Genomic DNA, 15,372 nt, shown 5'->3' with positions numbered 1-15,372 from the left:
TAGGTTAGAACGGCTAGGTAGGCAGTTTGTAGGCAGCTTGAGAAGATTGCTGGGGCTGACGTTCAAAGGATTGATCAGGGGCCTAAGCTCTGTGGAGACAAAGGGGAATTAGTAAACTGAGAGAATGGTGAGGGGCAAAGGCCTGGCTGTCGTGATGGGGTCTTGAGACAGAGGGGTAGAAGTAGGGAAGTTTGAGAACTAAGAGACTAGCAGATAATGGCTTTGTATATGTAAGGATCTCATACAGAGAACAGTTTGAGGCAATAAACTCTGGCACATGGCCATGGGAATGGGATGATGATGGGATAAAAGATGCAGGTGTTTGGAACTGAGGTTGGTAAGGTTCTGGAAAGTTGCAGTGATGGTGGAATCTTCCCCATGGGCACTCAAGTTACCCAAAATGATGGCAGAAGTTGGATTCAAGGGAAAAAACACGCCTAACTCCCCAGTAAAGATAAAGGAGTGACAAGGAGATGACAGTCATCAATAACAAGTAAGGGGATAGAAAAGCTAAACAGGGTAAATGTCAAAGCAGGAAAGATTTTTACACAAGAGTGTACACATAACGGCATTAGGGAGGATATCTTCAACTCCTCCAGGACCTGCCATACATTTGGGAGAGCTGCAAAAGGAAGTGGTATCCTTGAAGTAGATACAGGAGTGAAAGGTTCCATTTCAGTGAAGTACGTAAGGAAAGATTGTCTTTGTAATATACATATAAAAACAATATGCTCCCAGAAACTAAGGATTTTATTTTCTGCTAAGGCTATTGAATTAAGGATTTCCAGGAAATCACAGAAGACAGTTGTACTGACCCGGAAGTATTTAATATGATCAAGTCTTAAATAAGAAGCCATGAACATAAACATTTAAAACCAAATATATAATAAATAATTATTAAGTTATAAAGTACATAGTTCGTATTAAAACTAAATTCTCAGATGCAAATGTAAATACAACAGAGCAATAATATAGAATAATAATGCTACAATTTTATACAAGCGTCCGAAGAAGACACTTTCAGCTACAATAGTAAAAATCATGATTAATTTTCCCTGAATTTCCATGACCTACTGCAATGTTTTTCTATCTTTCTTTTCTTCCTTACTTCCTTTTTTTTTTTTTTTTTTTTTGGAACATCTTTTTTGTTCCTGCAGTGAGTGTTGCTACAAGTGCTTTTGAATAAGATTGTGCAACTAAATATCAGATTCAGTAAAAGTTTTACTCAAAAGTATGGTCAGATGTTCCCATAAGAGTATCCAGAACCTTAGAGACTCATAGACACGTGTATAAAGCTCTAAAAAAGGCAGAATAGACCTTAGAGATTCAGTTCAACACCCTCATTCTACAGATAAGGAAATGGAAACCCCCAAAATTTAAGCAAGTGACCATGATTTCACAGCCAGTAAGATTTCAGGCTTCCTGTATCACCATCCATAGGTGAAAGTAATGTTTTTAGGTAAGCCTTATATCCCCTGTGAGAGCTGATTAAGCCTTGAACACAGAGCAGTGAAGATGGAGCTGCTCAAGTCTTCTTCATCTTGTTTATTCCAATGCAGTGCTTTTCTTGGGGTGTTGCTAGATCTTTACCTGAGTCCTCAAACTCAGTTTAGTGAAGGCTCTTAACCAGCACCCCCATTTAATTATTTTTACTTTTAAGATAGAATCTCTGGTCAAAGGATTAGAACAGAGATTTTAAGAGTAAACACACCAAAATAAATACATTATTTTAAATATAAAAATCACAGTGTCAAAGAAGTCAACAACTATAAAGCCGGAAACAAGAAATAACAGACTTCATCCTTCCCTAGTCAACTTTATGGCTGCTTTCTACTTTTATCCCAACAATCTGGCACCATTTGACATATGGGTAGGCTTTATATGCATGTTTTCATCATTACTGTTTACATGATCAATCCCTCTGTAATAACATTTGAAAATTTTAAAACAGAATACCTTGTTTCTGATGATACAACATTTCATCGAGAGTTGATAAAATCATTGATGGCTAATATAGCTTTTAGAACTATGAATTTTTCTGTACTTGTTTTTAAAATACTTTTAAGTAGATAATTTTTTCTTCTCAGGACATACAGTGTTTCCCATCCCACATCCTCTTGCACATTCACAGCCATTTTAACAATAAGAGATTCTCAAATAGCTTATAACATTCTAGCAAACATTTTATTTTTCTAGAGTTTTTAACTTCATATTTAAATAAACTCTACTGGAGTTGATATGAAATGGCAGTTAAAGCAGGTTGTTTATTTTTACTATCCATGGTTGAAAGATTGGAATGTTTATGCAGAAGTCTGTTTTCTATTAGGACAGGAGTCTTGGCCTCTTGATTTGTCTCCTGATTTTGATCTCATATAAGTGATTAAATTTGTTTTAATGCAAAGCATGCAAGAACAAACTGTCACTTTTAAAAGAAGAAGGAAAAGAAAGGAAGGAAGGAAGGTGACTGACATTTGGAGTTACTAGCTTGCTCCCACACAATCATTATAACAATTTGAGATGAGAGCTATAAGACTTTTTAAAAATATATATTGTTCCAGAAAACCACCTGATGTATGTCCCTCTATAGGTTTTAATTGCCATTTCCACAAGCTTAAAATATTAGCTTATAAGGGACTTGAACTGGGAAAGACACTGTTAAACCCACTTAAGGAAAAAAAAAGACTAAAGAGTGTATTCCATAAATACATTCATATCTATAGCATTTAAATATTTTTTTATAAATCTCAATAAAGGAATAAGACTTTTTTGTAGCCATCTAGTAAAGCTATCCCCTGGCACATAAATAAACTATATATTTATATGTTAGGTATTCTGAGATAAAAAGTAAACTCTTCAGATATACATTTTTAACACTCCACTTTTGTTTCCTTAAAAGAATAAAGACCAACTTTTTATCTTGACCCTATGCTTCTGTATTTCAGCTTGAATAGAAGGTAAATAACTTTTAAGTTATGATCCTTAGAGACCTCATTCTTGTAATCAAGATCAAGACAAAAATAAGATCAATAAATTCCCAAACTACATTTTTGGTTAAAAATTTTAAGCTTCTCTCCTAATAAAGGAATGTCATAGTTGGGCAATAATATAAAGTAAAAACTTTAGAAACCATAGAAATCCATAACATAGGAAGTCAAACTCTAATTGAGTAGAAAGCTTTTTCAAGCTTTGACCAAACAGAGCATGTGAATCAAACTGAAGTATTGCATAGTAATTAAGGGGAAATAATCCTGACTTTGAACAGTTATCTGAGTCTTTTCCCCCATCACTAATATGTTGTACTCCTCCATTTAGAATACCAAGAAGTGAGTTTCACTACTGTATTAGAGTATGTAATATAGTGTCCAGCTTCAAGTTAGATCCTCAGGAACCTTCATATCTCATGTGTTCTAGGAGAGATGTTGATGAATCATCTGTGAAAATAATATACCATGAGTAACATAAATATAAGCAGCAATCTGGATAAATAAATATGAAGTAGAAAATCAAATATAATTTCAGTTACATACCTTTTGGATGAGTGATTTCAGTCTTTCTAGGAATTCTTTGGGTGGTGCTTTCTCATAAGAATCACATGAGGGGCATGCCTAGAAATCAATGAAAAAGCAACAATTCTTCTTTAAAACATTTTTCCTATTTAATAAAATGTTCAATTAAAATTTTTTTTCTAATTAGAGATATAATTCATGTCCACTGAAAAAAGTCAGGTGTGCATAAAATTGTTCAGGAAAAAAACAATGAGAAAAATCATTTGTAATCCCATCCTCAGAGATCACCACTGCAATCTTTTGATGTATATCCTTCCAGTAATGTTTTTTTTTCTTTGCATATATGTTATCTACAATGGTTGGTAATTTGCTTTATTTACACTCAGCGTATCACAAGCATTTCCTATATGATAAATATTCTTCAAAAATATGATACATCATGGTTGCTTTGTATTCCAACATTGGATCAAACTATTACTATTTTTGGACACATAGATTGTTCTAACTTTTCACTATTGTATACAATGCTGCAAGGACATTTCTGAATAACTTTTGTATGCATCTTTATTTTATTTGATAAATTTCTGGAAGTAGAATTACTAAATTAAAGAAATAAAGATTTTTGTCTCAATATATATTGTAAAAAAAAAGTATGCTTCTATTCATGCAAACCATTCTTACTATTGTTGAGTATTGTTAAAAATTGGAAAGAAGCAGGATTTCCTTACATTGCATTGATTTGATTATAGGGAGACTGAACAATTTTTATATGTGTATTGCCCACTTATATTTCTTTTTAAAAAAATTCTAGGGATGCCTGAGTGGCTCAGCAGTTGAGCAGTTGAGTGTCTGCCTTTGGCCCAGGGTGTGATCCTGGGGTCCTGGGCTCGAGTCCCACATCGGGCTCCCTGCATGGAGCCTGCTTCTCCCTCTGCCTATGTCTCTGCCTCTCTCTCTCTCTCTCTCTCTCTCTCTCTCTCTGTCTCTCATGAATAAATAAACGGAGTCTTAAAAAAATAAAAAAATTCTAGATTTTCTCCTTTATCCTTATTCCTTTTGAGAGACTGAACACCAGGCTATTGTTTAGTATTCATCATCTCTAAGCCAATTTGAGGTGGTGAGAGCATTTGACCAAAAGATAAGAGACATAAGTTGTAGTTCTCATTCTGCCACTTAGTGTTTGTGGGGCTTGGGACAAATCACTTAGGCTCTTTAGGTCTCATTTTCTCATCTACCAAATGAAGGTGCTTAACTAAATAGTTCTAAGTTCAGTTCCAGCACTGCCATTTCATGAGTCTGTTACTGACTGGCTCCTTTCTTTCTTAGGAAAGTTTTAAAGCAATACTCTTCACAGTGCACCTGGCTAAGCAATTAAAGGAAACAAAAATCATCTTGATAATGTCATTAAGATTTCATTTGAATCATATGTGAAATTCCTTGGAAGAAAAGAGGACTGATTTAAAAAAATATTTTGGAGGGACACCTGGGTGGCTTAGTTGGTTAAGCATCTGCATTTAGCTCAGGTCATGATATCAGGGTCCTGGGATCAAGCTGCCTGTCAGGCTCCCTGCTCAGTGGAGAGTCTGCTTCTCCCTCTCCCTCTGTCCTTCCTCCCCACTAAGGACTATTAAAATTCTTCAGCCAAATAATGGGGTCTATCTATTTAAATATAGTACTGACTCTGTGATTGTATAGGATAATAATATTTTTTGAGAGAAGAAGGGAAAGTTTGAGATTTTTCTTAGTCTCTTGTAGGCCATCTCTTTTCTTGTAGGAAAGCTAAGATATAGGTCCTGTTAATAAGAACACAAGTTATATGTGACCATATAATGAGAGAAAAATATTTAACTCCTAGGTCACAGTTGGATTCACAACCTAGTGACTTCCTCACCTTGGGAAGTTATATTAACATTTCAGCTACCAGGGACTTTTAGCAAATTCTGATAGGATTTCTGGGCACTTTCAAGTCTGTGGATTTGGAAGAGGTGACTCCATTTCTCAAAGCACACCATACATAAATAACATGTAACTGGAAGGAAGGCACTGGAATCTCTAGCTACAAGTGTGTGTGTGTGTGTGTGTATGTGTGTGTGTGTGTGTTATGTCATGTAAGATATAATTAATAAATACAAATAAAATAGATGACAGATGACAATCTTACTGGTCTGTGTTTCTGTCTTCTGCCTGCATTTGTGGGAGGTAGTTTCCTCTTCAGCTGTTTAGTTAATACATTGATTATCTGTTCATTGCCTCCTGTGTTTGCTGCCTTTAGTTGGACCTTCTGAAAACATGAAAAAGCTGACCGCTCACAATGCCTCTGAAAGAGAAATTATTTATATATATGTTAACAAAACAAAAGTTATCCAGAAAGTAAAAATGACCTTCCCAATTCTCTTTTTCTATTTCTACAACAGTGTATTAGATTTCATTTATTCCTGCAGATAGTGAGGAATGAATTCACATCTTAATTAATGTTTGGGCTGAAGAGAAGGAGGTCCTGCGATGTAAAATTTCACCCTATATTAGGGAAGAGAGGATATATTCCTGCCTTGCAGGCAAAAGGAAGGAGCCTCACCTTTCCACAGCTCTCTATTTCTAATTGCATTTGAGGTCCGGGTGGTGGGCAGGATCTTTGTGTTTTGTGAGTTTGGTTTTAGAAAAAATTTTCTAAAAGTTAACACTGACTGGTTGCAGCTTTGGGTAAGATATGCGGTAGTCCAATTAATAATCTCTTCTATTTGTTTTTTGTTGTTGTTGTTTCTTTCCACAATTTACTGGAAGCATCTAACAGTGACATGTCTTGAGCAGCATCTTATCTTGTACAACACCTGGCATCATATCATGTCTTATTGCTTTAATAAATATGTATGGAGTTGACAAATGAAGTAAATGAGTCAAAGCCCCTACTTTGGGGAAAGGAAGTGGCTACCTACTTTTGTTGGCATATTCCACATCTAAGATTCAATACACCTGCACAGACTACACATGACTCTTCTAAAATCGTATTCACACTCTTAGGTCCATTAAAGTAGGATTCTGCATGAATCAAGCAGTCAAGGAACAGAATTTGAGTCAAGGAACTTGCCCAACAAATGGGAGGGAAGACCGTTTTTCAGAAACTAAGGGTAGTGTCTCAAAGAATGGAGAAGTGGACAGAACAAGGATCAAAATCTTTTCTCTTAGTTTAGTCAAATAACTAGTGAGTAGTGAGTAAGTCAAAAATTTTAAAAATCAAACTAAAAATAAAATGAAATTTATTGGAAGAACAAAATTTAAACTGACTTATTGAAAACCTTTTAATGCTGATCTAAGAATTTGCATCCAAGTGTCTTTTTTCTTTCAGTAAATGTGTGTATATTATGGTCTTCTATCTCTACCCCACCCTACTCCAGTTGCTGTATCCTCATTTCACTAATGTGTATGGAAGTCACTGCCATATAACCAGAAACCTCCATCTTTCTAAGTTCCTACAAGGGCAGTTCCATATATAACAAAATTACCTGAGTCTTCTCATGGACAATCAGCTGAAAATAGCATCTGTCCTGCTTTGCATTTTCCAACCCATATGCTTACCCAATATGAATGTTGATTAATAACATGCATCTTTAAGACACAACCCCATCAGGTTTGCTTTGCATACATAGCCACAAGCCGAGAACCAGCTTATCTGGTTTCCTTATATCAGAGCAACTTGCCTGTCTCATAGGGCAAGGTAATATCCTTTCCATGTTTGCCAAAATGCTTATTTAATAGAAACTATTTATAAATGTTAATTATAGCACTTTTTTTTCCTTGAAAACCACATGTTCATGTTTGTTGAAGTTTTTTCTTTTCTCTTCTTTTTGACCACAACCGGCTTAACTTACTGGAAAAAAATAATATTCATATTTAAAGAGGTAAATTTTCCAGCTGAAACTGAAAACACTAACTGCTTCATCCGTGATGATCTGAGAAACCAGCATTTCTCACAGAAGCCCATTTTGCTGAGTTAACATTTACATGTGTATGTTGAAAGAAAGTTATGTTCCAAAGAAGTATAGGGGCCCTACCAAAAGAACTCCCTTGATATTGCCAGGAATGGTCAAGATCATTGATGAAAGATTTTATACCTGAGAAAGCTTTTCTGAAAGCCCCTGAATGGCATCTGGATACTGATACCCATATTGACATGCTGTGCTGTCTCTCCTACCCTTCTTTGTTCACCGGTCTCAGTAAACAGTGGTGTTGCTTTGTGCTTTCTGCAAGTAGCAGAGTGGTGCCTGGCAATGTGTGGTCCAGGACAAGTAGCTGCTGGATTTGGCTTCAGATGCACATCAAAGGCAGCCTCAAAAAGGAAAAGAAGTGGAGGAAGTGTCCTGATAACCGCCTTGAGGATGTACTGAGAAGGGGAGTGAAGAGATTAACCTTGCTTCAGACAGCCACCATGCCCTGTCACTTATGGGGTTTAAGGATGAACCCATATGCAGGCACAGTACCACTATCTGGGAGTATAACAATTATTTTCCTTTGCTGTGTCTCAGTGACAGCAAACTAGGAGGGTAAGGCTTTGATTCCTTCATCCTCTAATGCTTGATAACATGAAGAGTTATATGTCCTACATTAATATTGCAGAATAGAGGGAGCAATACAGAAGTGAAAAGCAAGAGTCACAAAGAGAACAGTCAAATGCTGCTTTTGCAAGGGAGTGCATTTGGCTTTGTTGTTTTGCAATTGAATATTTGAAAATATTTTCCTCCTTATAGTTTATTTTTAACCTACTTTTTCCCCCTCTCCTCACAGAAAGGCCTAGCCACTCACACTATGAAGTCTTGGGCAAGATTACCTTTGTCCCACACACAAACCAGGTCTAAATTGAGGTTTCTCAATAATAACACAATTGACATTTTGGGCTAGATAATTCTTTGTTGTTAGGACTGTCCCATGCATTCTAGAATTTTTAGTAGCATCTCTGACCTCTCACTACCAGATACCAATAGAAACCACTCCCCTATACCACAATTGTGACAACCCAAAATTTCTCCAAACAATGTCAGATGTTCTCAGGTGGCAAAATCATTACCAGTTGAGGACCACTGGTTATGTAATTAGAAAGAGATTGATGCCTGGCAAGGCCAATTAGGGATCAGAGATAATCAACATTTATCAATATTTACATGCAACATGTAAATGAATTTATTTTCCTTAAACTTTAATCTTTTCAAATTTCTAATCGACAGCTGCTTTGATGCTAGCCCTGAAAAACTTGAAATAATGCTACTGTGGCCTTGAACTATTTTCTTTCTTCCTAAATTTGCGTATCAGCATAGCTTAAAGATCTTAGTTACAACATTACTCACTTGTATCATAGCCAGCATTGTTTGAGAAGATTATCAGATAGAAACAGTGTCACTGAGACAAAATCCTCTCATTATGATGTAAGATTAAAAAAAAAAAACCTCTATCTTTAACAAAGCATAGATATTTAACAAAGGAAGCACCCACAGGATCAACTCAAGTTAGAAAATGGGAAATCTTTCTTATTTCTCATTTTGCAAGTTACAGACGGGGCTAGTCCAAAAGGACTCTAATCACAACAGTTAGACAAAATGCATGAGATGCTAAAAATGCATGTTTTGATAATTAGGTCATGATTAAGAAATATTCTCACTTATTGGAAGTCTTTCCAATAAGCTGAATATGCTACTTTCATTTTAGATGCTGCTTATTAGAAAAGGACCTAGTAAATGAGAGTGGTTAGGTTCAGAGCTAGAGAGTGAATTTTAGAGAAAAGCAATAGTTGTGACTCATTCACTTTCTAAACTTTTACACATAGTCATTTACGATAATTGTTTTCTTTCCAATATATCTTCATGTCTCCCCCTCTGCAGTGTCCTAATTACTGGTAGCACTTTTATAGGAACTCTAATGTATTCAGTTAAAGGTCTGTGACAATGAAAACATTTCCCCAATTGCATTTATCTCCTCAGGATACCAGACGTGAAGATTAGAGCGAAGTTACTAAGGAAAAGATCAGCACACAGCACTCTTAAACTATAACACTAGATGTTTTCTTCCTGGGACTTAATGGATTTAAGTGGCTTAAGAGAATGGGATGAGTTTGTGGAAATAGTCCTCTTGAAAGAACTCTCCAAAGGCCGAAGGCAAGACCCACTGAGGCCAAGGTATATGGGAATTCTACTGTTTTTCCATGCTTTTCCTGTAATTTGTTCTTTTTTCTTTCTCTTTCTTTCTTTCTTTCTTTCTTTCTTTCTTTCTTTCTTTCTTTTTCTTTCTTTCTGTTATTAAAAGGTGAATTCTGCTTCTTCCGGTGTGTGTCTATATTTCTTAGATAGGTTTGCAAAGGAGGACTCAATAACTTTCATGCACTAGCTCTTAAATGTAATTAAAAAATTGTTCAGAAATTGACTATAGTATAGTTTTCTTATTCTGTCTCAACAGTACTACTTGAAAGTACTCTTAGAGATAGTTGGAGATAAAAAAATATTTTATAAGGTATAAAGGTTATTTTATTGGTTGGCTTGTTGGTGAATCAATGAATGTTTGACCAAAATAAGAATAACTATTTTACCAACTATTAAACCCCCAAACTCATTGAAATTATGTAGATTCCTAGATAATTATATTAATGCCTTTCTTAATTGGATTTAAACACTTGTACCACATATATTTTCACAAATAAATTCAACTGGTCTTACCTTTACATCTTCTGGAGCTGGCAGAGATTCAGGGTCCTAAAGCAAAAAAAAAAAAAAAAAAAAAAAAATTAGTTCTGGGTTATTTTTTATAAGTCAAAATGCTCCTTTTATATTAATTGAAGAATATTATTTAAATTTTGTTGTGACAAAGATGGCCTTACCAAGTCATTCACATAATTTTTAAGCTGATCAACAATATCTATAAGTTGACGCATTCTAATCAAGAGAAGATCTTGCTCTTGGAAGCTTGATTTATGGGCCACTGTCCCCAAGAAGATGACCATCAGGCAGATGACTATCTTCTCCATGTTGCCAGCACTGGATCTTCTAAGTGCCAGTAGAGCAAGACCTTGGTCTCAGTTTTCACTGCAGTTTGACTGTGAACAGGTTGTCAGTAAAGCTACCTATTTATTCATCCTTCAGGGAGAGGTAAAGCCCTCCCATTGCAGCCTGGAAATCTTTGTAAAATGGATGAATGTGAGTAACTCTTTTTTCTTTTCCACTGGCTAGGTATACGTGTGCATGTGCTAATGCGTGGGGGCAGGGATTGATGGAGTCAACGAAATGTGCCCCATCTGCATCTTACACAGGAAAAGAGAAATGGGTGAATTCCAATTTTCAGCTTGAATCAAGAAGTATGCATGGTAAACAGTAGGTACTACAAAACTTCAAAGAAGTAAACAAAAACACTTTGATCTCTCTTTCTCTGCCTCCCCTGGCATCTTACCTGTTCCCTCCAACAGTCATAAGGACACTTCAATAATGAGTAAAGTGGCAACAGTGCTTTCTTGCAGGAATTTTTCTTATGGTAATAACAATGCCTTTTGACTGAAATCATCCAGTATTCCATTATAAAGGTAGGAGGGGAGCTACATTTTAGGAAATTTTAAATATTGGGGTATTTTCCAAACTAGCAAGACTATTTTAGGATTTTAATGAAGTTAAAGGGTTTAAAGTAGAATTTGCTTACAGTTGTTCCCAAGAGCATCTTTAAAAAAATTAATCTTGGCCTCTAACATTTTACTTAACAATGTGATTTTTATATATATCATAAATGATTCTAAAAGACTCTGAAGTGTCTCCCAATCAGGATCCCACTCTACCTTCATTTAAAAACAAAAAGTAAAACAAAACAAAACCTCTCTTATGTCGATCTCTTCTATATAGTACATCAATTAAACGAATTCAGGGTACTAATACTCATTCCTGTCCAAGCCAAAATTTTTTTCTACAGCAAAATAAAAATAGCCATAAATGATTCCTTTTCTTTTGAGGTAGTGTTACGTATTTCTTTTAGATATTAATTCCTCTGGGGATGATCAACACATTTCTAACTATGACCAGGTAGAGGTTATAAAAGACTCAAAGTCCAGAATTGATTTTATCATCTTCCTCTCTACTGCTTCTTTTATCCCTGTTACTCTACTCATTTGAAAAAGTTAAATATAATATTCTAATCAGAGTAGTTTTGTACCACAGTCAGTTAGGTCTTGCAAATTTAACTCTTGACAATAGATTTTACTTATTCATTTATTCCTTCACCTATTTCATTGCATGCTTACAGCCATACTTTATTCTAGACTGGTATGCAGCCAAGATAATTTGAATTTGCACTTTCTAAACTTCTACTCATAGTCATTTATGATAATTGTTTTCTTTGCATGTTTTTGATTTGCTTGCCTATAATTTCTTATCATAAATAACTATTCAAGGCTACTCAGGTTTGGTCCTACAGAGCAGATAAGAATCCTTACTGTATAATCATTAAATTCTGTAGGGGAGGGTTCTAGGTAAACCTGTGAAATACTGTGGACTAGGGGTTTGCCACTTGGCACCTTGACATTGCCTGCATAGTCTTTGTACATGCTCTCCTTATCTGCCTCTTTAAAGAGATGTGAGTCTCCGTGTAGAAACTAACCACAGTGGTTAAGAGTTTAATTTCTAAAGTAAAGTGCTTAAGTTCAAAACCAGGCCTTAGCAATTAATAGCATATCTGACCCCAGGTATGTTAATGCAAAAGGAAGATAAGTACAGACCTAATCATAAGGTTGTGTTGAAATAGACATTCCACACTTGGAATGTCCATACTTAGGGCTAAAACTACTCCACATGATAAAATCCCAGAAAGCTTGTGTGTTGATTATGGATAAGGAAGAGCATGGCAGGTCAGTGGTCAGCCAAAACACACAGGTATGGTTGTGCTGATTGTAAAAAAAAGCTCAAAAGTCTTTTATACTGCTTAGAGAGAACTACTCCTCGTAGTCCTGGAATGCGTCACCAATGCCCTACATACTCCAGTTCCTCCCTGAGACCTCTCAGACCTCTCTACTATCCATCAACCAGTGTGCCAGGATCTCCAGGGTCCTGCTTCAGTATTATGAAAAGACTTTGCTGAACATCAGACACCCTGCCCTCAATGGTGTATCAATTGTTGAGCATTTTGAATATCACTGCTGGTGTAATAGGCTAATCCCTGGAACCTGTAAATGTGCTACTTTCACAAGTAACAAAAGGGACTTTGCAGATGTTATTAAATTAAGGATTTTGAGATGTGAGAGGATCCAGACTATCCAGGTGTGCCCAATATAATCATGGGGGTCCTTATAAGAGGAAGGCAAGATGAAGTCAGAGAAGGAAGTCAGAAAAGTGTGCTAACAAAAGCAGATGTCAGGGTGATACTGGGCCAGAAGCCAGTATAACAGGCAGCCTCTAGAAGCTGGAAAAGGCAAGGAACAAATTCTCTCCTGGAGCTTCCAGGAGTGCAACCCTGTCAGCACCTTGATTTTAGCCTCATAAAGCTCATTATAGACTTCTGACCTCCAAAACTGTGAAATAATAATTTGGTGTTGTCTTAAGCCACTGATTCTGTGGTAATTTATTAAACCAGCAATAGATTCTGTGGTAATTTGTTACAGCAGCAATAGAAATAATACACCTATGTATGGAGTTTTTACTCTTGGAAAAAAGGAAAGAGAGGAAGGGGTAATGAGAGACTCCATAAAGTCTGGAATTTTGTTTTATGGGCTTTTGGGGGTGCACATAGAGGGGACAAGGAATGGTAGAGAAGAGGGAAGTAAGGTTAGTGTTGGCTGCCACATAGTGTGGGATGATAAGAATAAAAATGTATAATGAGGATTTTTCATGAAGTCTGCTGTGTATTGTTATAAGTTCTTCCCAGCACCAAGAAGGCTTTGCCCAGGGTTAACAGTATGTTTCAAGGTTATAGAGCCAAATTTGCATTTTACTTGAATTTATCACAAGTTTGAGATAGAATTTAGGACAGGAGTAAGAAAGCTCAGATTTAATTGAGTTACATGTTACCTGCTTTGAGATAACCTTATTGCTACTTTATGGCATCATTCCATTGAGTTATTAATGGCTTTAAGTTTTAATCATTTTTATAATCTAGATTTAGTCAGTCCTGCTATCATCTCGTGTTGAAATGAGAATTCATTCCATTGATTATATATACCAGGGAACAATTTGAGCATAACAAGAATTTTGTGTTTGCCTACATGTGATTTCATCTACAAGAAACGCTAAGTGAATGCAGGAAACTGCCTCCAGCTGAATTGAGCTGTATAGGAATGCACAAATGCACACACGCCTCAAACATCCTCCAGCTGCCTCAGTTCACCAAGTGTATGATGAGCCATATTCATCCACATCTGGTGTTACAACCTTCCACCCTTGAAAACGCTCCGTTGCCATTTCTCGATAGCTCAAGAAACCACCTCCACAAGCAAACTTCAGATCTTTTTTCTAGGCAAAGTGCCATATTTATAGTAGTATTTATGTGTTTCTTAATTTAATATGTACAAAATTGATATATTTATTATTAGGTTCCTATCATCTTTTTAAAGTATCTCTGACACATGTTTTGAGTACTGTGCCCTTAATCTCATTTTCCCCCTACGCTCTGTGGTGGTTGTTGTACAATGTTGTATAGTACAATGATTTTTAGGGAAGTATGTGTCGTGTTATAGAAGAACTGACTGTATTTTGTCTGGAAGTGGTCACATTTAAGCCTCAACAGTGACTAGTTATGTCCAGGCAAAGAGCAAGACTAGGATATAGAATTTATTCTTGAGGAGGGAGGGAAAAAGATGGTAGAAGGAGGGAGAGAGAATAAAAAACAAACTATTTCATATTTTTACAGTTGGCTCAACTGAGCTTGGGTATTTTAAAACTCTGGTGTGATTCCTCCCATGGCTCTTCCCCATCAGCACAAGAGAGTTTATCTTGGCATCTGGGGATCCCCTGGGACCACTGTCAATGTATTTCAGAGGTCCATAAGCCTCCTGAAATTATTCACAAAATTTTGTGTTCATGTTTGTGGTAAGAGGAAAACATTATATTTCATCTGCCTCTCAAAGGAAATGTCAGGCAACTGCTATTTTTATTTTCCAGAGACTTCTTTGAAGGGCAGAGTGATCCATATTTCTGCATATATGTATCACCGTGTAAGTGTGGCAGCTTCAGACCTTCTATCTGGAGAAGCTTAGGGGCAGCACTTTGTCTGAAAGCCATACTTATATAGCAAGCATATTGTTTTTACTTAGCTTCCATGTTTATTTAGTACCTTGTAGTGAGGTGGTGGGTTCTGCTAGATGCATTCTTTCCAGGAATATAACTCAGATCATCACCATGAAAGCATGAAGCTCTAGTCATCCATGAAAGGGATTATGGACATATTTCAAGAATTTTCTCTAATTGGCTGCTTAGAGACTACCTGGTTTGTGTAGGAATGAAGCCTGGAAACTGAAGGAAGGCGTCCAGCCAGGGAGAAGAGGGTAAGGGTGAGAAGAATAAAAGGAAGGAGGAGTTGACTAAATGAATGCTACTAGTTCATGGATTTGCATGGGAAAGCTGTGCTGGCAGCTATTTGACCCAAATCCCTTTTCCTATCTTGCAGCTCTTCCTCATGATCATCATGTATCAAATGCTTGCTTTCTGTTTCATTTGCTTTGTCCCCTCATGAGTAGAAGAATTAGATGTTTTTTATAACAAACTCAGAGAGGCTTCCACTGTTTTTTTTTTTTTTAACATTTTATTTAGTTACTCATGAGAGATACAGGGAGAGAGAGAGGCAGAGACATAGGCAGAGGGAGAGGCAGCCTCCATGTAGGGAGCCCGATGTGAGACTTGATCCTGGCACTCCAGGATCACGC

General features: G+C 36.4%; 1 protein-coding gene across 1 annotated transcript; it reads right to left on the bottom strand.

Moving 5' to 3' along the window:
* Positions 1-1,141: 1,141 nt before the first annotated feature.
* IL21 (interleukin 21) lies at positions 1,142-10,582 on the bottom strand. Its single transcript, NM_001003347.1, is given in 5 exon segments — positions 1,142-3,431; positions 3,528-3,605; positions 5,668-5,823; positions 10,202-10,237; positions 10,363-10,582. Coding segments are annotated over 5 exon segments (441 nt in total). The 5' UTR covers positions 10,510-10,582; the 3' UTR covers positions 1,142-3,407.
* Positions 10,583-15,372: the final 4,790 nt, after the last annotated feature.

Source organism: Canis lupus, chromosome 19, assembly GCF_011100685.1.
Source record: "Canis lupus familiaris isolate Mischka breed German Shepherd chromosome 19, alternate assembly UU_Cfam_GSD_1.0, whole genome shotgun sequence".
NCBI lineage: Eukaryota > Metazoa > Chordata > Mammalia > Carnivora > Canidae > Canis > Canis lupus.
Note: the sequence above shows the minus strand (reverse complement) of the source record. Positions and strands in the feature narration are given on the sequence as shown.